Source organism: Numenius arquata, chromosome 5 (assembly GCF_964106895.1).
Source record: "Numenius arquata chromosome 5, bNumArq3.hap1.1, whole genome shotgun sequence".
Classification (NCBI taxonomy): Eukaryota; Metazoa; Chordata; class Aves; order Charadriiformes; family Scolopacidae; genus Numenius; species Numenius arquata.
Genome location: NC_133580.1, coordinates 42,394,939 through 42,421,693, shown reverse-complemented (window position 1 = coordinate 42,421,693; position 26,755 = coordinate 42,394,939). Strand labels below are relative to the sequence as shown.

General features: G+C 38.2%; 1 protein-coding gene across 1 annotated transcript in view; it reads left to right on the top strand.

Annotated features, from left to right (window-relative positions):
* MARCHF1 (membrane associated ring-CH-type finger 1) overlaps positions 1-20,166 on the top strand; it is a 147,358-nt gene extending 127,192 nt beyond the window's left edge. The window contains 2 exon segments of the mRNA XM_074148111.1: positions 15,651-15,798; positions 19,865-20,166. Of these exon segments, the coding sequence (XP_074004212.1) occupies positions 15,651-15,798; positions 19,865-20,166 (450 nt within the window).
* Positions 20,167-26,755: the final 6,589 nt, after the last annotated feature.

The window sequence follows — 26,755 nt, the reverse complement described above, 5'->3', positions numbered from 1 at the left end:
TGTGACTTCATTCAGGCCACGGTAGTCTACTGTTAGACGCCAGTCCCCGTCAGACTTTCGCACTGGCCATATCGGGCTGTTAAAGGGTGAGCGAGTCTTGCTGATCACTCCTTGAGTCTCCAGCCGACGAATCAGGTTCTGAATTGGAATCAGGGAGTCTCTGTTCGTGCGATACTGTCGCCGATGCACTGTGGCAGTAGCAGTTGGCACCTGCTGTTCTTTAACCCTCAGCAATCCCACAACAGAAGGGTCATCTGAAAGGCCAGGTAAGGTAGACAGCTGTGTAATGTCCTCAGTCTCTACAGCTGCTACACCAAAAGCCCATCGATACCCTTTTGGGTCTTTGAAATACCCTCTTTTGAGAAAGTCTATGCCGAGGATGCACGGAGCATCTGGGCCAGTGATAATGGGGTGCTTCTCCCATTCATTCCCAGTTAGGCTCACTTCAGCCTCCAGTACAGTCAGTTCTTGAGACCCACCAGTCACACCAGAAATAGTGACAGATTCTGTCCCTCTATGATTCGATGGCAATAGGGTGCACTGTGCACCAGTGTCCACCAGGGCTCTATACTTTTGTGGCTCTAATGTGCCAGGCCATCGAATCCACACAGTCCAATAAACTCGGTTATCCCTCTCCTCCTCCTGGCTGGAGGCAGGGCACCTCTAACGTCTATAATTGGCAGATGAGTTTCTACGTGGACCGGAGAACCGCCCCCTACGAACTGGAGCAGCAGTCCTCCTGGAATGATTCTGTCTTCTATCTGCTTTACCTTGCAACTCACTTACTCGTGCCTGTAGGGCCGAGGTAGGTTTTTTATCCCACTTACTCATGTCCTCTCCATAGTCACAGAGGCAAAACCACAGGATATTTCGTAGTGTGTTCTGTCTCCTCTGAGTCGGTCTCATAGGAGGGTGTCTTCTCCTGACAGCTGCAACATTGGTCCATGGAGGGGAAGAATAGGATCTTTCCTCCATCCTAGACAGTTTATCAAACAGTTTATCAAACAGTTTCTCATTTTTCTCAATCATTTTCTCAGTTTTATCAGTCAGTTTTTCTACAGCTGCTACAGTTAGGGGACGAGAGAGACTGTCATCATACTGTCGCATTCTGCTAGCCACTTCACTTACAGTTAATGATGAATCATCATCAACTCCTGCCCAAATCAGTACCGACAAAGTGTGGGAATACATTGGTGGTGCACTCCGTGAAAACTTCCGCAACATAGGTTGTCTGCATGGCATCTCATCAGGATTTACAGTTTTATCCCAGTCACCATAAATCACCTCTTTCACAGCCAATTCTCTCAGGTACTTAATACCTTTCTCTATGTTGGTCCATTTACTTGGGGAGCATTCAATATCATCCTTAAAGGGGTATCTGTCCTTTACAGCTGATAAGAGTCGTCTCCAGAGACTGAGAGTCTGTGACTTTTCCCCAAGAGCTTTATCTATACCGGCCTCTTTGGACAGGTTTCCTAACTGCTTAGCTTCTGCACCGTCTAATTCCATGCAACCAGCTCCATTATCCCAGCATCGGAGCAACCAGGAGACAAGTGTCTCACCATCATTACGGCTAAAATCCTTTCTTATATTCCGCAAATCCTTCATAGAGAAGGATTTAATGATTATCTCTGTGTCTGAGTCCTCCTCCCTTGCTGGCACAGGAGCCTCTCCCTTATCAGCTCTAGAAGAACCCTCCTCTGCATCTCCGTCAGAAAAGTCCTCTCCCCTGCTGTCTGGCCTTACTTGCTGTTTGTCACTAGGGACAGAGGGCTGAGCTGACCTCCTCCGTTTCCTTCTGGTCACCGGAGCAACTTGTACCGGTGCGGATGGAGTCCGAGTAAGGTCAGTGTCAGTGCATATCGCAAGTCTGCGCCAAGATTTAAAGAGAAACCACCCCTGCAGCCCATGCAGCAAAATTGACACTAAAATAATGATTTTAAGAATGCAGCTGTCATTCACACTATTCAAAGGGGCTGCATCCTCTGTCTCTGATGATGACGTATTCGCATAAGCAGTAAAGGGTGAAGTAAACATTCCCAAGGTAAAATTCGAAGTATAATTAGCAACAGAATTCAGTACAAAATGCCCGAGGAATCTAGGTAAAGAAACCAGCCATTCAATCACGGTATGGATCAGGATCAAACACAATACCAGAATACCACGTTTGAACCACCGCATACAGACACAAAGAGCAAGTAAATTATACAACACATAAGGCAAATTATACAGTGCCGAATCAAGTAATCTGGACGAAATCCCCATCAAGATATGATACAATATCCTGTCTAAAAACATGATGTGAGCTGTCTGTTTTAATCCCGGAGAAAGCTGGAATTCAAACTATTTAGACAATCTACCAGAGCTCTAGTCGTACCACAGTCGAGCCCCACGTTGGGCGCCAATAAATCTGTCGTGGTTTTGACCATATTAACCAATCAGAGCGACAGATGGCCCCTCCCCCCCCCCTAAGGAAAAGAGAGGAGAGGAAGAGATAAAAAAAAATTATGAGTTTAGAAAAAACTAAACTACTTTAATGAAAATATTAATAAATAATGAAATAATAAATAATAAAAAAAAAAAAAAGAAAAGAAAAAAAAATATATATATATACAGTATATACAAAACCGTATCAAGCTCCCAGGGTGATGATCACGTCACCGGCAGGCACAAGGGAAAAGTCCCAGGCTGGACTCGGTGATGGACAGGAGCTGGATTCCGGATCTGGAGTCAGGATTGCTCGGATCGGGATCAAAGGCAGACGAACAGACAGGGTCCTCCTCAGATGTCGGCCATTGAAGGAAGAGAGATGACCCTTTGATCCCTCAGCTTTTATACTGAGCATGATGCAGATGGGATGGAATACCCTGTTGGTCAGTTTTGGGTCACCTGTCCTGTCCGCTCCTCCCTACAGGTGTGACCCCTCTACGCTTTTCCGCTTCCGACCCTCCAATGGGGCAAATAACAAATTTACCTGACCTTGGTTGTTATAGCAATAAGTATAAGCAAGGGCCTCTCTGCATACCGTTCCTTGGTATTATCAGGTCTTATCACTATGAGAGCGAGCAGTTTCTGAACAATATGCCGTTAATTTCAGAGTTTAGTTAGTTAGAAGAGGCCCAGCTAACAAGGGAAAATTACTGAACAGAAAATTAGTTCTGTTTTACCTCAAACCAGGACACTGGTTAAATCAGTTTGGGGAAGATTTCAGCAGTTTGTTGTGATGCAATTGGATCAAAAGAAAATATTTAGTTATACTATACTAGGTTAAAGATACTCTGTTTGTCACAAGATCATCAGATCAGCAAGAGCTGTGTAGCCAATTAAGATGTAGGGCTGAAGCCAGCAGACAGCTTGTGGGTGATGCCCAGCTGTCAGACAGAGAAATCAGTAATTCCACAGGCCCCTTAAAAAAAAAAAGCGAATCACCTATGGAAGCAAAAGAAGAAACTCAGAATGCTGCTTTGAGAGCTATGAGAGACAAAAGGAAAGTCTAAAGTGAATCTTTAAGACCCATTTCTCTCCCAGACTTAATGCTTCACTGTGGAGTAGAGACACATCTTCTTCTGCTCCCCCTGTTGGAGTTCAAACTGCATAGGGTGCCTTTTTTAACAAAACAGTCATCACCTACATGACTCTAAATCCAGTTGTTAGAGCTCTTAGCTAATGTGTGAGAGAGCCAGATTCAGCTCCCTTCTCTGTGCTCAATCTAGTCCTATAAAAAGAGTAAGTATTTAAAAATATGACTGCCTGAAAGAACTGGGTGCTTTGTGGATAAATCTTATTTTTGTAAAATCTGGTAGCATGCATGATAAATTAAGTGACAGCAAAATATGTTAAGGGTCTTGATTTATTTTTGGTTCAATGCTAGCTGGTTAATTTGTGTTTACATTCTTTATTTAAGAATATGGCGATCACTGCCAAAAGTGATATAGCCTGCAGAGACATCTTTGTGAAATCCTGCTACGAAATCAAAAGTGGTCACCATTAGAAACCACTTCTTCTGCTGAGTAAACTCTCAGAACCAGAAGTGACCTGCACAATCTCCCAGGAATAAAAAAGAAACTTTGAGCACTCATTACTGTATCACTCGCTGTTTACTTCTTATTGCCCTGTGCTAGGAAGTATGAACCATCTGGCTTTTTTATCAGTTTTGTAATAAGGCTCATGATAAGAAGTGATAGCTAATATTGCATAGGTCAGGTAACACTGACTTGCTGTGGGATTAGTTCTCTTTTAACTCAGTTTGGTGAATACTTTGCAATCCTTAACATAGCAGAAGATCCAACATTTCCTTTTGATTTCTGGTGCAGCGGCACAGCGTCGTCAAGGCAACCCGCTCCTGTGTTTTCTTTCTTCCAGTAAACTATCTCAAAACATTGCTAGCCTCAAATCATTTCTTGTAATATGTGGTGTCAGACACTTCACCAGTATGCACAAAGGCACAAAGCTATTACTTTCTTATTGGCTATCATGTCATTATAGGGAATAACTTTGTGCTCAAGGGAGGACGTGTATATTAAAGCTTTTAAAATAAAAATAATTCTATAGCTTTTATATCCTATCGTGATGCCTCAAGGATGCAAGGGACTGCTTTGTTCAGACAGCTGTATTCCTAATTTTTGAGAGAGATTAGTAGAGCATTACTGCTAATTTATTTGTATATATATAACATGCTGTAGTTCGCAGAGTAACGTTGTCTTGCATTTTGTGCTGTAACAAGAATAACAGATCTTTCCTTTCTCATAGTGGTAGAATTTGGGTTAGCTTTCCATCTCCATTTTTCTTTCTCTTCCATTCAACACAGCTTTTATTCATGCATCTGTTCCAGTTCCCGTGGAACACTGACTAGTGATGCTGACCTCTCATGCCTCGTACCTTGAAACCATCATAACACATCCTTGGGCTTGCAAAAAGCCATCTTACTGTAATCCTTTGCTGGGAGCAACCCCATGTGCAGCATCCTTCCTCGAGGGGGAACAAGATGTTTGTATTATCATTGCTTTGAACTTGCATTATTTTAAGAAACAAACAAACAAAAATTTGTACCAGAAAATGAAATGATGACTGCTTCCTCTTTTAATCAGCTGCTAGTAACCAAATTTGCTACCTCTGCTGCTTGGTAGCATTTACAAAAGCAAAAGGAATTCAGGAGATTGTCCAGCTCTGGGTATTAGGGCTGTTATCCGCTGTTGCACAGAACCGTGAACATGAGATCTGGAAGGTACAAATCCTTCTGTGCTTTCTGAGCCTGAAATAAACAGTTGGTCTGAGCTGTTTTACAGAGGCAAATTGCATCAAAAGGTTTCATGTTCATTTTACTTAAAGGGTCCTACCTTATCCTGCAGTTCATCAGCCTCTCAGTTATTTTTTATGTATTTGGGGTCTCTTTTTCATTTTTTTAATTTCAGCTCTTTCAGTGTTCTGTTTTTACAGCTTGGCCTCATCAATAGTTATAACAGATGAGGGGCTGGGTAGTTGAAGCATTGAAAATAATTATGAAAGCTCTTGATACTGGCATTACATCTAAAGAAAATGTAAATGGAACGGTGCCCTGACACAGAATGTATAGGTAGTAATATAAAATACAAAGAGCATAATCAAGCCAGGCAGTGACCTAAACCAGTCATTTTTATTCATGGACTTTTGTAAAATTTTTTCTGTTTAATTTTGAAGCTAGGGATTTTACCAGCTGTAATGGGAGTGGGCTGCTATTCATGATCTGATTAATGTATGTATTAATCTCTCACATAACTAACACATACAATTTTACAGCGGTTATTTACCTCAAATTTATTTTGCCTGGGATCTATTGATGTGAGAATGATCTGAACTGAGTTTTAGTTCACAGGCTGATGCTTGCTTGTTGGTGCAACGCATACAAAATATGGTTTGTCTTGAACATAGTGATGTTCTCTTGAACATAGTAATACAGTACTTGATCTAAATTATGATCAAATAATCATAAACTGATAATTATCAATTTATTCAGTATATTTTATAATTTTTAGTCTTAATTTATTTTTATTCCTATTGCATTTTATTTAGATCATTTGAAAAAAAAAAAAAAATAAGAGAGAAACTTTTTCTCCAGGAATTATTCAGATCTTTATTCATCTACTCCAACTTGTATGTGGCAAAATTGGAATGTACGGCATTTGTTGGAGGTCTTTCAGAATGAATAGCTTCCCTCAGCTCTCTGCCAGAACACTAGGCTGTAGTTTTGTGTTAATTACTGCAGCCTTTCCTCAGCACAAATTTACTCTATTTCATTTTTATTTAATTGGATCAAAAGAGTTTCTTGTGTGGGAAAATTAAAAGACAGAGAAGGTAACTGTAGTTATTCATTGGGAAATCAGTATTCTTGCTAAAGTCATATTTATAGATAATGAAGCACATCAGCTCCTTTTTTTAATCTTGATTATGTGGCAATTCAGACATGTGCATATACTGTATATATAGTTGCAAAAATAAGATACATCTAGATATATGTAAACAACAATGTATTTAAAAATACCAGGGTTTTGGTATACAAGGACATTCAAACCAAGCCACATCTTTGTAACGATTCAGACTGATTTGTTTATGGGAAGCTTGGAAGTTGAGTTACGTTTTCTATATGTAGGTCAGTTGTTCTTACAAATTCAGGAAGAAAATAATAACCATATAAAAAGAATTAGTGTTCAGGTTCACTTGTACTATTAATTTAGTGGGTGATGGGGGGGCCGGAGGGGAAAGAAAATCAGTAAGAGCATCTCTGATCTATGAAAGTGAAGGAGAGAAAATGAGGTAAAAAGACATGCAAGATGTTCTTGAGATTCATCCAGCACTACCAAATGGCTGCTCTTCATTCAGTGACTTTCAGATATAGCTGCTTTCCATTTCCAGTCAACTGTACTCCTCTTCTTGCAAGTCTCCTTAGTGTGCGACGGTACCTTTGTACCCTTCCTCCGCTCACTGATATACTTCTCTCCATGCCTGTTATGACACGTGATGCTGGAGGGCCTTGGGCTGTAGCAACATAATACACACTTCTGTAGGCCAGGTTACACAGCAAGTTCTCCAGGCAATGGCTTTAGCTTTTTATTCTGTAAGATATAAATCAGAACTCTAAGGAATTTTACATACCAGAAAGAGTGTTTAAATTGCTAATGGATCAGATGGGAGAATCAAGGACATGATCATCAAACAAAAAAGACCAAGCGCACTTAGTACAAGGCAGTAATGAGAATTTTCATGCTTGCAGTGGTCTAAGAGAAGGCAAGCTTAGGTGGAAAATATTTTCTAGGTGGAAGGTGTAATAACCAATATTCTGTTCTAACTCCTGGAAAAGACTGTGTACATCATTTATAACTACAGCTACATAAACAGAAAGTATATTTGTTGATATAGCTTTCAGGTGTCACCAGTTTTATTTCATCAGCTCTAATTTCAAAATGCATGCTTCAAGATGCTTCTCAGCAGGCTAGACAATTTGATATCAAGGAAATTAATTTAATTGGACAGGGCTAAAGAAAGTAGAGAGGCATACAGGACTATGTAATGGGATGCTGATCTCCAGCATGTTGCTATATCCACCTTTGTCTCTTAATTTCTCTCCTTTTCCTATTTATACCATGCTATGCCAGCCTTCTGTCCACTTCCATCATGCTATTTAAGACCAAAACACACTGCAAAGGCAGCCCATGCTACTTGGTGTATGAGACTCTGGTACAGACTGTTGGGAGATGGTTCGATAGGGCTGCTATAGTGGAGGAAGAACTCATGGGTAATTTGGCCCCAGCTCAATCCATCTCAAATCCAGCACTGAGCGTGTGTCATGGCTGCTCTTGTATTGCCCATAGAGTGCATATTGCAAAATGCAGTACCCCCGCCTGCTTTGGTTGGAAAATGAAATTTCAGTTTAAGTGGCCCTGCAGGAAAATTATGATCTGTGCTTTGTGGTGTGGTAGTTTGATTGATTGGGTTTTTTTGGGTTTGTTTTGTTGGCCTTTTTTTGGTGTTTTGTTTGGGGTTTTGGGGTTTTTTTTTGGTTTTGTTTTTTTTATTTTTTGTGTCTAAGTTAATGTTGTTCGAGAGTTGGACTGTGATTTAAAGGCATTTGCTACTTAGTGACTGGAGGAAAATGTCATGCCTTCAATTAGATGTGCTGCTCTTTTGGAAAGACAGAGTAGCCAGGGGCAGGAGACAACTAGCTGCAAAGAGAATAAGAGAGACATGCAAACTAGATCCATTTGATAGATAGAACGATTGTAGAAATACTGTAGGGAGAACAAGTAACAGTAGCATTTGCGTCTGGTTTTGACTGTGATGAAAGTTAGTGGAGACATAGATTCTACCCTTTTTTCTTGCTTCTTTATTGGTTGCCCACATGTAACTTAGTTTTTTATTTTTATTTTTGAGCAATAAAGTGATATGCCCAGGCACCTAAAGTAAATCTTTTTCTGGAGTTCAAGATGTGTACCAGGCATTCCCCATGGTTTTTAAAAGCTTTGCATTATGGTGATAGTTCTCTAGAAGGTCCCTTCCAACTCCAACAATTCCATGATTCCTTGATTCTGACTAGTGGTGTAACGTTTCGCCTGCAGTTTATCCATCAGGGTTATTTTATGTATAAGGTAGCTGAAGTCTACTATGCTAGGAGACAATGAGCCTTTTCTTAAGTATCTTACGTACAAGGCAAGAGAAGCAATTGTGAAAGAGAAGCTTTTCATAGTACCAAAGATTGTTCATGTAGACCCCTATTGAACAAAGAATTTGTTAATGCAGTGTTTCAACATTTAAAGAGGATGCTTGAAATTAAACACTTTGTAGAGAACTTTTACATTCTATATGTTGATGTAAAGTAATTTCTAGCAGATGGGAGCTAGGAAGAAGCTCCCAATATGGAGAGATTATACTCTAATTATGTGCCATGGGGTTTCTTGCATGTTTCTCTGAAACATCTGGTGTTGGCCTCTGTCCGAGACAGAGCATTTGATGAGAGGGACATGAGGTCTGGCAATGCCTGTATTTTCAAAGCATAGTGGTTTTTTGGTTAGTTTGTATTGGGATGATTAGGATGCAGATAGTGAAGTTCTTCTAGTTGGTAAATGACAAGTATTCTCAATAGTACTTCCAGATTGCAAAAACAGCTACTTCATTTTAGAAATTATCTTCTCAAATTACTTAATACCTCTTTTTTTACACTCTTTAAGGGTCTGCTAATTGATGACGTGCACAGCAAAAAATTGCATAAGTTTGTGAAGAGTGCATACTGATTATATCTCTCAAGTCCAGCTCTTTTAATTGTCACTTAAAAAAGAAATATAACCCTGTCTTGATTTTGATAAAACTTAATTATTAGTTCTTTGCAGATTATAATCTTAGGGTGTTTATCAAAGTGAGATGTTTCATTATGTAGTTCTTTTATTACTCTAGGCATGCATATCACACATAAAAGTAAATCAAAGTGTGTTTATCTTTAGAAATGCACCCATTTCTGGTTCAGTTTTAAACTTTTAATAGATGTTTTAAATACACCACAGGCATTAATTTAAATTCCAGCCAGGTTTGTTTAGTGTCATCTAGGGACAGAAACAGATTTTATGTAAACTTCAGAAAGGTTTGCCAGAGAAGGATTTGTACCAGCTCATCTAATAAGCTAACTAGATTGAGATAAGGTTGTGCATAGACTTGGCCATATGATGCACCATACAACATGGGATTTTTAAAATTTATTTTATTATTGTGTTCAGTGGGTAATTTAGCAGGAGCCTAACTCTGGCCTACTATTCTTGATCCTTATGAGAGTTTCTTCTCTGGGATGTATCTTTTGACAAAAGGCAATGACAAATATGTTTTCTGGGTTTTCTGTGAGCCTGCTAAGTTCTTGCTCTCTCTGAATGTGCTCTGGATATGTTTGGGGAACAGAACATGGAGGAGGTGTTTTTATGGCCCAAAACCTTCTCTTTTCAGCCATCAGACCTGGCACATTCTGTATGACTGTATGGGGGGCACTTCTCATCCTGGCGCAGGGTGCAGTGAGGCATGCCTTGTCTTTCTCTAAGATGCAGTCCCTCAGGCACAGGCTGTAACCACCTGTCATTTAGATGGTCAGAGTGACCCAAAACGCTTTTATTCAAATTACAAGGTTTGAAGTCTCATCTCTGATCAACACTGCAAATCTGCACAAGGCTATTTTGTTCTCCCAACATGTGTGGAGCCCTGTTGTCCTTTATTACTATCATTTTTTCCTCCTCCACCCACTGCACAAATTCCATTCCTGCAAACTACCGTTGCAGCTGCTTTCCTCCAGCTGGTAGGTTGATAGCAATGAACAGTTTTCTGTGGAGCCTGGGCCAATTAGTACTGCAACAAGTGACCAAAAAAACCTCCCTAAACCACAGAAAATAAATAACTCTGTTATAACATGTTCAGACTTCTGACATATCTTCCCTGCTTGGCTCACTTCATCATACACTGCTCCAGTTCTTAAGAGCTTTTTTCAAAAATGCTGGCTAGGTCCTTCAGGCCTGGTTTGAGATAAGAAAGATGTTTTTCTGTCTATTCCTGGACTGTGTGCAGAGTGCATTTCCTATAACAGCTCCTAGTAAATAACTTCAGCCTTCATTTTACAGGCATGATTATTTCAAGATAGAGGTTGCCTCAAAATCTTTCTTTAGACTGTAGAAAGAATTCAGAAAATGTTGCATGATGACTTTAGCTCTAGGTGAGATCCTTCCAGCTGTGGATGCAGCTTACATTACATTTGTTTTCATTTCTTTACTAAATGTCAGAACAGGAAAAACATTTAATATTAGCAATGCCATGCCCTTACCAGATTGCCCTGTCAGGTCCCTTTACATGCAATTTTTAAAAACAGGGTTCCTGAAAATACCCAGGAGTTAAAAGTCCAAGCATTCATTGCAAAGCAGCTTGTTAACTTCACCTTCAATTTGGCACCCTCAGTGATGAGCCCCTGCAGGAGAGAGACCTTCGATTGTAAAGGTGTGAATCTGCAAACCTGCAGTAGATACGAAGTTGGTTCAGAAATCTATGTAGACAAACTTCTGTGTCCTAAGTGCCAGAAAATTGCCACTAATGGGAGGCAACATGCGGACACAAAATGGATGGATGGGGCAAGCAGACAGTAAATCTACAATCTGAAGATGTGGAAAAGGAACACAAGCAGCAAAGTTTGCAGAGCCCAACTTTGTGGTGTGGTAACAGCTTTTGTGTGAGCAATGTGAAGCTTTTGGTTCTGCGTTTGGCCATCATGAAACCACTTTGCAGAAAGCTTTATGCATGGGAGGGAATTAACATTGCAGATTTACTTCTCTCTATAAGAAGAGAAGCTGAATTGGGATCTCTAGGATATGAAACAGCATCTCCAGATCCACTAACAATTCATTTTCAGAGGATATTAAAAAATACCCATATTTATTTGTTGCATATTGACTAAACAAGCTTTTATTGGAAGGGACATGCAGAAAGACAACTTTGGACCTTTAAAATAAATATCAGGGATTTTCTCAGGCTATGACACAGGAAAGGGAAGTGGTTGGCTGCATATCATTTAGACATTCCCTGTGAACAGGCTATTAATTTATTTTTTCTTTCCCCAGAAGACTCATGACTACATTTTGTAATTGCAAGAGTGGGTTATGAAATCAGTAACTGTTCCCTTTAAGTTTCAGAGCGAGATAGTCTAAGAAACAAAATCAAAACCTAGAGCAGGGTACAGTTTTACAGTTGCCACTTTCAAGATTATTACACACTTCTCTGGCAGTAAAATGCAGGAATTCAGGCTGAGGTGCACCTCGTGCTTTAGAAGTAGCTGTAAGTAGTAGTTGGGGTGGGAGGAGTGTTCGATCACATTTACAATCTGGCTTCTTTCCTTTGACAGTTCATTCTGGCTTCTTGTTAGGAATCTCCGAAGCAGGTAGACGGTCTCCTACCACCCTCCAGTGGTTAGCAGAGCACAGTACGAATGTAATGTTCAGAAATCTTATTCAGAAAATAAAAATGGGATTGGGGATATTTCAGGCTTTCTTCTCAAGATAGATATTGTTGCACTGTGGATTTATTTGGTGACTTGTGTAAAAGGTCTTGTAGTTGTTAGATGTTATGAGGTGTTTTAGCACGCCTGTTCTGTGATATTCATGCGGTTGCTTGCATTTGCAGGACATTAAACCATCAGCATCTGTGATGATTTCCAGTCTGTGTTTGTATAGCTGCCAGGATTAAGGAATCTGTGGGTGGTGACAATCAGATGTACGACAGTGAAGGGGTGCTTCAGAAGAGGCTGGGCAAAAAGTACAGTGTTTGTCTATCAATTTAGTGACTCAATAATCTGCAAGTCCTTATAAATGTCTCCTGTGGCTGTTACAGTCTTCCATTTCTTTCTCTTCTTGCAGTCTCTAGAGAATCTTAGGAATATTAATATATAAGATTCTGAGGGAAATTGCATCTGGGCACTTACTTGTATGTTATTTTTCTGTTCTTGGTGGCATCTGATATTCTATTCATGCAAGTCACAGTGTTATCAGCCTGATGGTTGTACATTTTTCCAGGTCACTGATAATAGAATGTGATGCAATTTATTTTTATCTTGATACCAGGTACTGAATGTAAAGAGCCATGAGAACTGCAGAAGCTTCACAATACAGCAGGGGTGAATCTATCAGAGGTTAAGGAAGTATTAATGTACCGTGTGACGTGATAGCAGCTGCCGAACTTACCAACCCAACTTTAGGCTATAACGAGCCCTGGACTACAAAGCACAAGTGGAAGGGGCTGATGCTTTCACTGCTCAATATGTTGTTGTCTCATAACCTTTGCTATGGACATTCAAGCATTCTTTACTTCACAAAACTGTGCCTTTATCCAAGCAAGTACTAACACTAACAGTTAAATTTTAGATTTAAGCCTATTGCAAAAATCCTAAAATAGCAGATTGCACTTTTCTGCTCCAGGGCAACTGAAATTGCAGGTTTATCTACTAACATCACTCGTCTAGTAGAGAGTGAGAGTAGTCACATAGTACTCTATGTTCAGCCAAGCTAAAATACGTGAGTAGGACAAGAAAATTAACTCAGCTACTACAAGGATCACCAGGAGTAGAGCACAAAGTTTAATTGAATTTCCCCTTCTGAGCTCAGCCCATCATAACTGGAGTAGAGGAGAACTGGGAGTGCAGTTAGGGCAAGGCAAAACGGAAGCACAGCTTTGGGAGACATGAAGAGCTGTAAAATGCTTCCAAGTGCTCTGATCCCCCTGTATCTGCCCATGTGAGCAGGAGAGGAAGGAGAGGCTTTGGCTTCTTTCTGGCTGGATTTGATTTCAGGATGTTAGCAAAAAAGGCCTGCTTTAGCCCATTTCCACTAGCTCCCTCGCATGATACACCTTCTTTGTAAATCTCAGCAAAAGTTTGTGAGATTGTTCCTTTATTTACCTATCCTGCCTGTTGCTCATTTTGTCTTTTTTATTTTTCCACCTACACAATGTTTACATTTAGAGTAATGGGACCAGCGTTATTATTCTTTGACTTTAAAATTCCATATGAAAAAGCTTTATTTGACTAGGCATTCAGATCAACATTCTAAAGCTTTTGTTACGGAGAGTAAAATGGCTACAATGAGACTACAGTTAAACACAACAATGAAAATTTAGCATGGAATTTTTGCTCCAGTAGACTCTGCTCAGTGTAGCATCTGCATTGAGATGACAAAAAAATTCTGTTTGAGAACACAGTTCAGTCTTCTTCATGTCCAGCACTGATCTCTCACAAAGCATCCAAAGCTAAGTGAAGGGTTAAGGTAAAATCCTTTCTTCCATCTGGACAAAGAAAACTTTTTTCTTCGGAAGAAAGCCTGTTGCAGGGCTTGAATTGAATTTTCACTGCAAAAAGGATGAAAGTCTCCAGGTCAAATGCTGTGTAACCTGGTGTAATGATATGGGAAGACTGTGATGATATTGCTACACTCTGGTCTGACCACTGAATACTACCTACATGAACTACAACAAACATAAGGTTCTGTTTTTTTGTTTTATTACTTTTTTTAAATGCCTCCAGTTTCCTGGACTGCTATACAGAAGCCCGCAAGCTTACTTTTCACTCCTAAGTACATGTCTCAGAAACCGAAATTGTGTATCAGCTGGTAAATAAACTGCTAGCTCTGTCTCTTTTTGTGTTACTTGGGAAATGTTTCAGTTCTTCTGAACAGTTATTTAAGCCTTGTGTTGGTAAAATTCCAGCAAGGGCTAGAAAATGCTCCAGAGATTGTGTTTTGAGGCAACAGCTCTGAAACGTGTGAGCTTTCAACTGCCATAAAAGAATGAAATTTGTTGGCCCAGTAGGTACTGCTCTAAAAGTAACAGCTGGAAGAAGCATTTCAGAGACTTAGCCCTCTTGGTGACATTGCACTGATATTCCTCAGCTTTTACTGCAGTCGTGCTCTGTGGAAATGTGACCAGACACCAAAGAGTGTTCAGACTAGAAGAATGGCCGTCTTGGTTGAGGTCGAAGTCTAGGCATCTACCTTAGATGCCATCTCCAATGCTAGCCATAAGCAACTTAGGGAAATTTGTTATTTCCTAAAACCAAACCAAACTAAAATTAAAAAACCAACAGTGACCAAACCCCGGGTGTACCACAGGTCCGTGCAGGTGGAGGAGCAGCTTTGCTGTCCTGCTGCTCAGTGCTGCGGCTCAGGTCCTTCAGTCGTCTTCCATCAGCGCGACGGCAGAGAGGTGGCACTGTTGTATTGCGGTTTGTGCTTGTTTCGTTCATCACATGCTGGCGACCTACTCCTAGATTGTTCATCAGAATTGAGGCATTTCGCTTTTAAATGTCGTATTCTTTCATCTGTTTTTAAAGGCGAGCATTTTAGTAGAGAAGGGTTTTATTTTAAAGAAGCACTGAAAAAAGTATCTTCACAAGCGAGATTAAAAAATTCGCCTCAAGAGTAGCATTGTTCAAATGCAGAGAATAGCCTATTTCATCTTAAAATAGCCTTAATTTAAGATAGGATTTAATGCCATAATTCACAAACATATGATGGATTTAGTGCCATAATTCACAAACGTGCCTCAGAGATCCTTCTTGCAGTACTGAGGCTGTTTGACTGCTATCATGTACTATCATTTCCACATAATCGTCTTTTCAAGTTTACTTAATTTAATCCTCAATGCAGTTGCATTTCTTATGCTTTTATTCTATGGGAAGGCTGTTCCACAACTGCATTCCTCTAATTTTAAGCAACTGAAAATAGCTGAGAATAGCTTTACAAACTAATGTTTGGTTTTTTTCTTCTCTCATCACCAGAAGTGTGCATCAGGTAAAGTTAAAATAAATATTCCGGTTTTTACCTGTCTATTAACATGTTAGGGCTGTACTGCAATGAAATGACTTTAGATGTCATTTGCAAGCAGACAGAAACAGAACAGAATTCTTCATTCCTCTGAACCCGTGAAAATGGCATCATTATGAATTTTACAGTGACAATGCACATACTACTGTAATGTGTATTATCAAAATAAAAGGATTTGTTCATTTTATTACTGCTTGCTTTTTTTTGGTAGAAAGAGCCAGAATGGCCTAATAAGTTTATTGTAAAATTTTACAAATCTGATTTTTTTTTTAATTACTTTTTCTCTTTAAATTACAGTGGGAGAAATTACAGATGACAACAAGTGAGAGGAGGAAAATAGTTTGTTCAGTCACATTCCACGTAATTGCAATTACCTGTGTTGTTTGGTCACTGTATGTTTTAATTGATAGAACTGCTGAGGAAATTAAACAAGGCAATGACAATGGTAAGTATCTTTTACCTTCTTCAATCTTGTTGATAATGCAATGGATGGTTGTGAGATACAGCTGTGTAACCAGTCACATTCTGTTCTTAAGTAACAGCTCACTGATGGCTACATCAAATGCTTTAATGCAGGAGTAATGAAAGCATCAGTGTTAAAAGCTTATGCTACGCCCCTGCAGGGAGACCTCTACTTGGTGTAATCATTACAACAGCTTAACTAGCCTGCTGGTTCTTCTTAGGTTAATCTCCCATTATCAGGATATTTCTAAAGCTCAGACAAAAAGATGAATCAAATTCAAACAGCTTAGTGCAAGTTCAGGTCATAAAATAGCAATTCATTTATATTACCCACTTGAACCTTGATATCCTGTAAAACACAATAGAGCCCTTTCATCAACAAGCTTCCTAATACTAACTTCCAAAAGACCATGTTCCAGTTATGTTATTCCTTCGCGTGGGACTTAAGTAGCACAGAAAGTCATTCCTGCTTCCTTTTAAATAGAATTCCACTGTCAATGTCCTTATTCCAGTGTGTTTATTGTGAGGGTGGTCAAACACTGGGACAGAGAGATTGTAGAGTCTCCATCTGTGGAGATACTGAAAACTCAACAGGACATGTGTAACTCATGTTAACATGAGTTTGTTAACACTCAACATGTGTAACAAAATGCGTGTTTAACATAAGTAGGTTTCTTTTTGGACTATACTTACCGTACATGGAAACAATATTCCAAACTGAACTACTGTTTTCCATTTCAAATCTAAGTCTATTCAGTCTTAAATTCTTAAATTTAGTCTTAAATATTATTATGATGATGATAAAGTGGATAAAAAGCTTTTGAGTTTTAATCTGAATTGACTGTAAGCACAGTAGAGGGACAAAGGTCTAGCTTTGTGCTATATTCTGAAGTTAACACAGAAAACAAAACAGGCAGAGCTTTGTGCCTTGCTAGTTAGATAAATATTTGATGATACCCTTGATGCTTGCCTTTCTTGCCTATGAGAGGAAAATATGTAACAAGCCTCCGTAAGTCAGACAAATGTATACTACAAAGTCTTATTCTGCTTTCCTTCTAAATGGGTACCCCTCTTTTTCATTTCAAAAAGCTGGCCCTGAGGATAGGACTAGGAATGGCTCTCAACTTTGAGTACAACTACATCACCCTATTCTTTAAAAAGGGGAAAGGTATTTCTGTGGATTAGCTGAGTTTACACAACAAAACAGCTAACGTGAATTTTTGTTGTTATATAGATGCATAAGAATCACATAAATTAATCCTGGTAGGCTCAAAAAGTATTTATGATTTGTATAGAATTGTGTTTGCCAAATGTAATGGGTGATTCTCCACACTAAGAAAAGGACAAAGAGATGCCTTGGAGCTACTTACAGCATGCAAAAATAAGAATTTGTGAACAGAACTCTTTTGGCCCAAAATTTGCTTGTTGGGGGTGTGTGTGCACTTTTAAAAAATCAAATGTGTATTTTTGGGGTGTGTGGAAAGACACGTGTATGTAGTTTGCTTTTGTCTCCATTATCTCTGTTTAAATGGGAGATATTGGGAAAAAGACAGTAAACACTGGAGAAAAAACACTTTATAAACATATTTTGGGGAGGAGAAAAACTGATAGCCCTGAATAATACTAGAACTGTTTGTTAATATTGTGCAAGTTTAAAAATCCCTTCAAAAATGTATCTCTCAAAACATTTAAAGGGCTATGATGCAAATAAATAAAAGTGTAAACTTCTGAATCAGTAAACCTGTCACTGGTCTGTAGAAAAGAAAATTTAAAATATATTTAAAATATTCTAGAATTTATATGGCACTAGTGGTAGGGAATCAAGTTTCACATAAATTTGCTCTGCTTGAAGAAACAGGTCTAGGCTTACCTGAGCTTTGTCTCTCCCAATAAAGCTTGAGTCTGTGAAAATGTGGCAATCCTGGAATATATTGAAAGGTACAAAATTCAGTGTGCCATACCAGTTAAGCAAAAAATGATGCTTCCTGTATTACTATGGAAGAAGCAGCAGCACATCTTTACTGCTCAGAGGTGGAAGAAATTCTGAAGGAAAGCTGAGCCATTTATTCAGCCTCTTTCATCTGAGCTCAGGGCCCCAGCTGTGACTTGCTGGTTCTAACTGTCAGTACCCACTGATGGGGCTTAGTCAGATGCAAGCTGTACTGTTTTCATAATTAACATCAAGAAAGAGACAGTGATTTTTAAAAACAGTTATTAAAGGGAAAAAAAAAAAAAAAGAAAAAACCCATCACTGGCTACAACACCTTAGCAAAGTATTCTTTGTTTTACTTCCTTTTGTCTCAGGAACAGGGGATTGAAGAAAGGGATGTCAAACATTTTGTGACCAAATTTAGCAATCAAAAGGATTTGTGCCTGGCAAGTCCAGCTAACCAGAGTAATAGTGGTTAGGGAGAAACGTGATTTACAAGGCCTTTGTAGGCTTTCATTTTGCTGTAAATTAAAAAAAAAAAAAAAAAAAAACAAACCAAAAACTGGCTAGTACCCTTACTAAATACATTGTTACTATTTCTAAGTACTACTAAACAGTTACCATGACAGGGACAACTACAGCTACTTCAAACATTTTTGTGTGCTTTTGCAGTAATTAATATTCTTTTGGTCTCTATTTGTTTATTTATTTTAAAGCCCAGTTCCTATGTGTTTAACAGTAAAGGGGATACTTAGATTCATGAGACTCACACAGCTGGCTAAAAGTAAAGATTTTCTTTTGAGGGGTCCAGGTTACCAGGTCTAGGAGTCGAGTCTGGCTCCTCACTGAAGCTCTCCTGCCGAGTCCCAAAGGAACACAGATTGCTTTCCTGCCTGTGGCAAAAATTTCTTCCCAGTGTAAAACTCACAAATATCACCAAGTTGTGATGTAACACCAGTGGTTGAACACAGTATCTGCAAGGCACTTTGAATACAACACTCAGTGAGCATAACATTACTCAAAGACCTTCCATATAGGACCAACAAAACTACTCAAATTGTTCAAACTGACAGATTCAGCACTGATACAGAGGCCCGACTCTTCTGTGCAGTGTTTAATCTTTAAATGTGATGAGACTATGTGTAATGGAAAGGCTGGTAGCTGGTTTTTTATATTAAGCTACTGCGTGGTTAAAAAAAGCAGATGCAATGGAATGAATTAATGAGGAGAAGGCTGTCCTTAATACATCATTAATTTATTCTGTCAAAATCTTAAACCTTCATTTAGGCCAAAGCAAACCATTTAACCATTATTCATACCATAATCAAGTTCAAGTGCTCTCATCTCTAGCTTTTTTTATAGCAGCCATATATTTTTCTGTAAGTATTGATGTGATTGATCAATTAATGCAATGAGAAAAATAAGAACAGATACACCAAGAACTGTAAAGTTACTTTTTTACTCCATAGGAATATAAGTTCTGCTTTTTTGTATAGGTGTGATCAGAGGGGTTGCACAGACAGCAGGAAAAAGAGGTCAAAGAAGGCAGGTGGTGCAGGAGATAACAGCCCTTTCCACTAGTTTTTTTTACTATACTCTGGCTTCAAAATGAAGCTAGGACCAGGTAATACTATTGTAAATGTTGGTGTTCCAGGTACCCTAAACAGTGTCATGCTTCTAGCACAATTTTAAAAAATAGCAGTTGTTGTTGAAGATGAGCATAATACTTCTAGGTATCCAGTTCTCTCAGCATTTTGGTATTTTTGCTTAAGCAAGCTATTGCCAAGCTATTGCCTATAGGGGTATTACTGAAGAACAGTACAATGTTTTGGTTTTGACTGCATCAAGCATTATGTTTCTTTTGTGGGAGTGGTCTTGCATTTCTTATTTGACCAAATTGTGGTAAAGTCAGTTAAAAATGGGGCAGATACAGTTTCTTGGCTGGCCTATGGGATAGGAAACTGCTGCTGTTTTCTACTCGAGCCCCAACTGCCCCAATAGCGGGTACCTTCCTGGGAATTCTTAGCAAGTGGCTTCTTTTCAAAATATTTTACTGAAACACAGTACTTAATATTCAATGTACAACAATGGCAATAAATATAAATGTTTTGTTTCAAAGGTGTCCTTGAATGGCCATTTTGGACAAAACTCGTGGTGGTGGCCATTGGATTCACGGGAGGCCTGGTCTTCATGTACGTGCAGTGTAAGGTTTATGTTCAGCTGTGGCGCAGGTTGAAAGCCTACAACAGAGTGATCTTTGTTCAGAACTGCCCAGACACCGCCAAAAAACTGGAGGAGAAGAACTCTTCGTGCACTCAGACCTCGGACGTCAAGGACGCAGTGGCGGTGCCGGTAGCACAGACAGGTACAAACTCTCAGCCAGCAGCTGAAGAAACGACGCCTGAGGTCATGCCAGTTTGACAGAGAGAGCATTGTTTCTTCTTTGCAGACTAAAGCGTAGTGTTTTCTACACTATAAATGCTAAAAGAGAGTAGAAATGACTGTGCATTTTTTTTCAGTTAAAAAAAACCAAACAACAAAAAACCACACAAAAAACAAAACCCTACAAGGAAAATGGATCTGGCAAAGCAACTTGTTACTGTATGGAATGTGACCGTTTGTGAAGTAGTTTCTCAACTAGTCAGCAAGTGTAGTGAAAGTGGAAGTGTAGAAAGTGCAATAGAGAACAGGTTTAACAGACAATGCCAAACCAATGTGACAAGAGTACTTTTTTTCTTCTTTTTTTAATTGGATGGCTGGTGAAGTAGAAACAGACCTGATACAATCCTTTTGTTTACAGAAAACAAAAACCTTTCATCTGTTTACTACTAAAAGTTGTATTTGCTATTTATCTTCTAAAATATACTTCGAAAGGGTACCAGTCCAGTTATATGCATTAACTGAAGTGACGTATTAAGAGCTCTATGGCAGCACTCACTCTCTAAGCCTCATACAGTAACACACGTTCATGTGGCTGCAGTGGAGCCTGAATGTTTGGGCAGCTGTGTCAACTAAGGATATTCGAAACATTTAAAGGGTAGCATTGTTTTAAAATATGCCTGAATTTTTGAAAAGTAAGCAATTCCAACCAGTATAAACTCATGTCTCCATAAGCTACAGATATTTTTTTAAGTATAGCTGTCAGCAAAATAAGTACAGGAAGGAGAGAATGTGTAGATAGGTATTTAGAAGAGCAGCTCAGCTGTCTGTTTTACTTTGTAGAAGTGAATTGGTCATAAATTGGATACACAAAGTTTTGAGGCAGAACTATAAATGAATAAATGCAGTTTACTGCAGAATCACATGAAAGTAAATTGCATATTATCAAAGGTCTGAAATGCCACATAGGGAAGATGGGAGCCATTTTTGGTTTATTTTTTAAGATTCATGATACAGAAAGGTAGACATAAGGGAATATACCTATGTATCTTGAGAGAACATTAGTTTTTATCTCCTTGTTCTGAAAGGTTAGTTTTTATCTTCCTGATTGGAAAAATAAATCAATGGTTTCCCTCTGTACAGGTAAACTTGAAGTGTTAGAGATTCAAGAGTTCAGTTGTGAATTTCGTGTTTTGAGCATTCTCATATACAAATGAAGTGTGAATAGCATTAAAGGGTGCAATAGATAAATGAATGTAGATATAATACTGTGTCCAACAGGGTGAATTATATATAAAGAACCAATTTTGTGATTCACTTCTCATACCTGTGATGTTTACCATCAGGACACAACAGCAAATATTGACTGGGAGTAGTTATGTACTGGCGTGGACAAGTGAGGCCTGAATGTAATGTATACTTAAAAAAAAAAAAAAAGTTAAAAGTTCTTTTTTGATCTTGTATTTAGGTAAAGGAGGAAAAGCAAACAAGCAAATAAGGAACCAAAGTAAAGAGGATAGGAGAGCACAGGTTCATTCAAAGGGGGAAATCCGCCACAATTACAAGTGAGCGGGACTTCTACAGAAGCCTTGCAGTTTCTAATGGTAAATTTCCTCTTTACACATTCAAATATCTACAATTAAATAACAGAATCATCCCATTCTTGCAAATATTCAGGGTTCTGGGCCTAAGATGCATTGGAGTTTATATATCAGGCATTCCTTTGTGAATGTGTCTACCGGCTTAAGGCTCAGGGAATACTGGAAGTAGCAGTATTAGCAAGAAATGTGTCTTTTATCAGACCATTGTGTTCTTTTGTATTGGAATTGCTCATGTAATTTGGCTGTAACTAAGTGACTGTCATCTGGCTAGACAGGACACAATCTTGGTGCTTGAACAAGCCCTAAATACATATTAATATTTGCTCTAAATTACTCCAGTGAGTTGAATTAACATTTTCATATAATGACACATGCTTTTCATATAAAATATATTTCCAATTATACAATTGTGCATTGGAATTGTAGCAGCTTCTTATTTGAAATGACATACAAGAGTAATCAAATCATTTCTCTGTTTGTAATTGTGGAAGAGACTTCAGAAGGTCTTCAGAAAATGATGACAGTACTAAGGAATGCCTCATGACTGCACTTGTTTAAGATAGTCCTCAAAGGCATGGTTTTCAAAAAGTTTAAATCTACTTGATAAAAAGTAAATCTCATGAAATCTGAAGTTAGACAGTTACAATTACTAGCTGCATCTGTTTGGAATGATGTTTACAATAAAACCTGATGAATCATAGCAAAATTGACTGACAAGGATCATTATCATGGAAGATAATTAAGAGCTTTCTGAAATAATCACGAAGTTTCTTACCAAGTGACAGTAACCCTGCTTCTTTAGTCAGCTTGTTCTTTGACCTGCTGTAGCATCATGACTCCACTGAAAGTACTTTATCCCCTATTTTGACAGTTTACTGGAGACTAATTCACATTTTTTTCTTGAATAAGTATAAAATTCAACTCAAAGAAAAAAATACCTGAGGCTTCTGAAAGCAGATATGTAGCATCCAACAAGGTTACTGTACATTTAAAAAAATACACTGAAGAGTTGGCAACAGAACAGACAACTTGCAAAATTTTATACTAACAACTTCAACTTCAAAACACTATTTTGTCACTCAACTACATGTGCAATTGAGTTTACACTTAGTTAAATATAAGAATGGAGAAAGACTTCAGTTGACATTCCTTCTCTCCCTTTGAAATATAAATTTGGACAGCAGGAAAAGGCACAAAATGGGACATTGTCTACCAAGACAGACAATGAGACAAGTCAGCAGCAAGAGAGATTACAGCAGGCTTGAAGCAGTCTTTTAACCTTTTAAAGCATTACAGTATTAGTCCGTGCATCCCTTTCTCTTCTTAGGGGCACTGGATACTCTAGAGCTTTCAGGGATTTCATGCAGGATTGGAATTTGTTTCTGAAGCAGGGCGCAACCTGCTTCAGAAGAGCAAGAGGGCAAGGAGCTATTCACACCAACATGCCTTGGATACAGGTCTTCACAAATAAGGAAAGTGTGTGAATACAGACACTAGACAGCTGCTTATCAACCAATGTTTTTTCATTCCCACACAAAGCACAATTTTCTGCATCAATTTAATAACCGCAGGATTCTATCCTGCAAAAACAGTATACTGAAAGTTTCAAGATACATTTTAAGACTTTTTAATGAAAATGATATATCAAATAAAGATCTGTATCAAACTGCCTGTGTAGCCACAGTGCATCCCAGGGAAATAGCAGGTGTTGGAATTCAGCCTGGCTAAACCCACAAGGGCAGAACCTTGCTCTGAGCTGCCATTACCAAGAAAAGCTTAATCTGCACTCTTGTTTAAGCAAAGTTTTAATTAAGGTAGGTAGAAGTAATCTGGTGTCGGATCAGATCTGGAATTTTAAACAAGATACTACTAACCTATGAACACGCACATTTCTTTTTCTGTTTTAAGTTACAAGCATTATGAAGTTTATTTCAAACTGGCATAAACATACCACTTTTGACTATCATTAGCATTATGAAGATTCTCGACAAGTCCAACTGTGCCATTCACACACTGCTCTGTCTGAAGGCAGTGTTTATTTTTGTTGTGTAGAAAAAAAAATAGTAATTCCCCATCACCAGAACAAACCGTTTATAATTTCTAATAATGCAATGAAACTTACTCTATGATGAAAATATTTGACTGTGTATAATATTTGGAACTACAAGTTTGTGTTACTTGTTTAACTCCCTCTCTTTTGCAAAAGAAAAATTGTATGTTTTTGTGGGTGAATGTGTACTGAAAGACAGAAGGTAAGGGAAACAAAAGTAATATATCTGCTTATTGTTGTGAAAAAAAATGTATTTGTATTAAACAAATGACCCAAATTACTGTGGTATTCTACATTTGTCACTTTGTTATATAGAGCATCACATGCTGAACATGAATTGGCAAGACCGCAAGAAAGATGAAAAATATACTCAGCAGTGTACTTAATACTGATAAACCTGCTAGCTCAGAGTGGCTAGTTTTGGGCACCACCTAGGCAGAACGCTCAGGAAAATACCTCACAGTACAAAAACACTTGAACTATGGTTGTTTAACTTGCAGAAAGAAAGACTGTGAACAGGCTTCAGCTCCATAAAGAATTCCCAGAAAGCAACTGGTTTTACATCCATAGCAAAATGGACAACTAGTACTGGGTTTCAACTGCAGGAGGAGAAGAGGAAGAAGGTTTCCTAAGGAGAGCAGTGCTTTGGAATGCACTCTTTGTTATATGTGAATATGGAATGTCCAACACTAGAAAGTTTTAAAGATGGGTTGGACAAACAGTTAAATGGTTTAAAGACATTCCTACCGTAGATTGTCAGAAGGGATCATGTTCCCTTTTTTTATTATTTTAGACTTCTACTTGGTGAGATTTTTCTCCTCTTCCAAAAACCCTAAAGATAAATGCTTTTTTTAATGAAAAGAATTATTACGTGTTTGCATTATAAAAGAATCTGTGTACTTGAAGTCAGGTGTAAAAAAGTATCCTATCTTGATAAATATGCAGCATTCCAACCAAACTACAAATTTAGTTTTCTAAAGAGGTTTGCAACCACTTACCCTGTATCTTTCTCCTAGATTGTCAGCTGGGGAGAGAGTAGGCTAAGTTTCGAAACCTCACCATTCTAGCTGGAGTAAGTCATCATATAGCTGGTAACTGCTAAGAATATACATTCAAACACAGGAAAAATGTTTTAACAAATTACATACCCTACATCCAAGGCCAACAGATTGTTCATTTTGTTAAAGCTGCCTTTATTAGCTCACCATGTAAACCAAAGATGGATTTACAAATCCCTACAAGATATAATACAGAAGAAACATCATAACCAAAGAAATTCTCGTAACAAAGATATATTCATTTCCACTTATTAGCATATGAAAAAATAGAGCCAAATTTGGTTTTACAGTTAACAAGATAGAAGTATAGGTCACTAGGCCTTTTTGCTTTGCTCACAAGAGTTTTAATCTCTTGGTGAAGGGTACCATTAGAACACAAAACACATTACTGTTCAGCTTGCTGTCTATATACACGTAAAAATGGAAACATGCTATATGGTATTTAATCACACCTCTCCTCCCCTAAAATATTAAGGATGTTCTGCATGAGCTTGCTTTAAAAGTCAAAAAAATCAGTTAACAAAGAACTCAGCAGAAGTACTTTGAATGGTGTATCACTGCCTATGACATGGAGCTTAGAAAATAACCTTGGATAAATTTTACACTATGGTTGAGAACAGAACGATTCCAGTCTGCTGGAGAGTGCAAGCCCTGAGACAAACTTGTCCTTCTTTTATTTGCAAATACTTATGACTGATATTAAATGAACCACAGAACTTCCCTTTATTTTTTTTTTTAAACAACTCAAAGGTAATATATATGAAAACACAATAATCGGCACTATTCCAAATAAAATCCAAAGACAGGTCACAGTAATTTTGAAGTGTGTTAACTAAATTAGGTCATATTTTAGCAATGGATAACTTCTCTTGAAAGCCATATGGGAAACCGTCTAGCCTGTATGGCACAAAGGATAACTTTTTCATATTTCTTTACGGTCATCTAGTTCAATAAATGGCATGTTCGGCTTTTTTTTTTTTTTTTCCTCTTCAGAACTACCATATAGTTTACAATGCCTTTAGACCTTGTGCAATTTATAATTTGAAGAAATAAGGCTATAATGAAGCATTTATCATTACATTTGTGTATGCATATCTCTGGGAACATGGTAAACAGCATGTTCTATAAAATTTAATAATAGTTCACAAACAGCATAGAAGTGAAAAGCAAAGTAGCAAGATTTAGATGGGTTATGTTAAAATAAACTCGGAAAAGAGCAACAAACCAACCAACAAAATCTTAATAGCTCTCAGAAGCAAGACTGCTACTTACAGGAGCCCTCAAGAATGCAGTCAAAAGAATTAAATAAGTCTAGAAGAAAGCTCAGGCAAAGGTTTTAGTAGTGAATCTTTTTCAAGCGCCACTTTACCTCTAGGTTTGCTAGTACCTTTTGATAGCTGAGGAAAAAGAAGAGTATTTCATTAAAAACATATGGGTAAGAATCTCTGGCCAGTTCATGTCCTAGAAACAGACATTGTCACTTTTTACATTTTCAAATCAGCATGTTAGTGTCTTGGTTGACTGTGTGTGAACTTCAATATGGGCTGACATCAGGAGAATGCTACCAGTTTCTATATTTCTTTAGAAAAAAACTTGGTTTTAGAGTAATGCTGTCTTTTCAGCCCAATAATTTGAAGTTTAAATAGGTTTATTTTGTATTTGTAACAGGTAACTAGTTACATATTAAACTCTTCCTTTTAAGAAAATTGGGCAGTATTTGCAATAAAAGCAGTTAAGGCTTAAGGAACTTGATTACAGAACCACTAGAGTAAGTCTCCCATCATCAGCTTATTTTTAGACTTTCATTATAGGAATTCTGCACAGAATCTTGCTCACTTCAGTTTAAATTGCAGTGCATAAATCACACCACCTCATTTCTAACCTTTGTAAAACTTACCTTTTGGGACGAAGAAGGTCTGAAA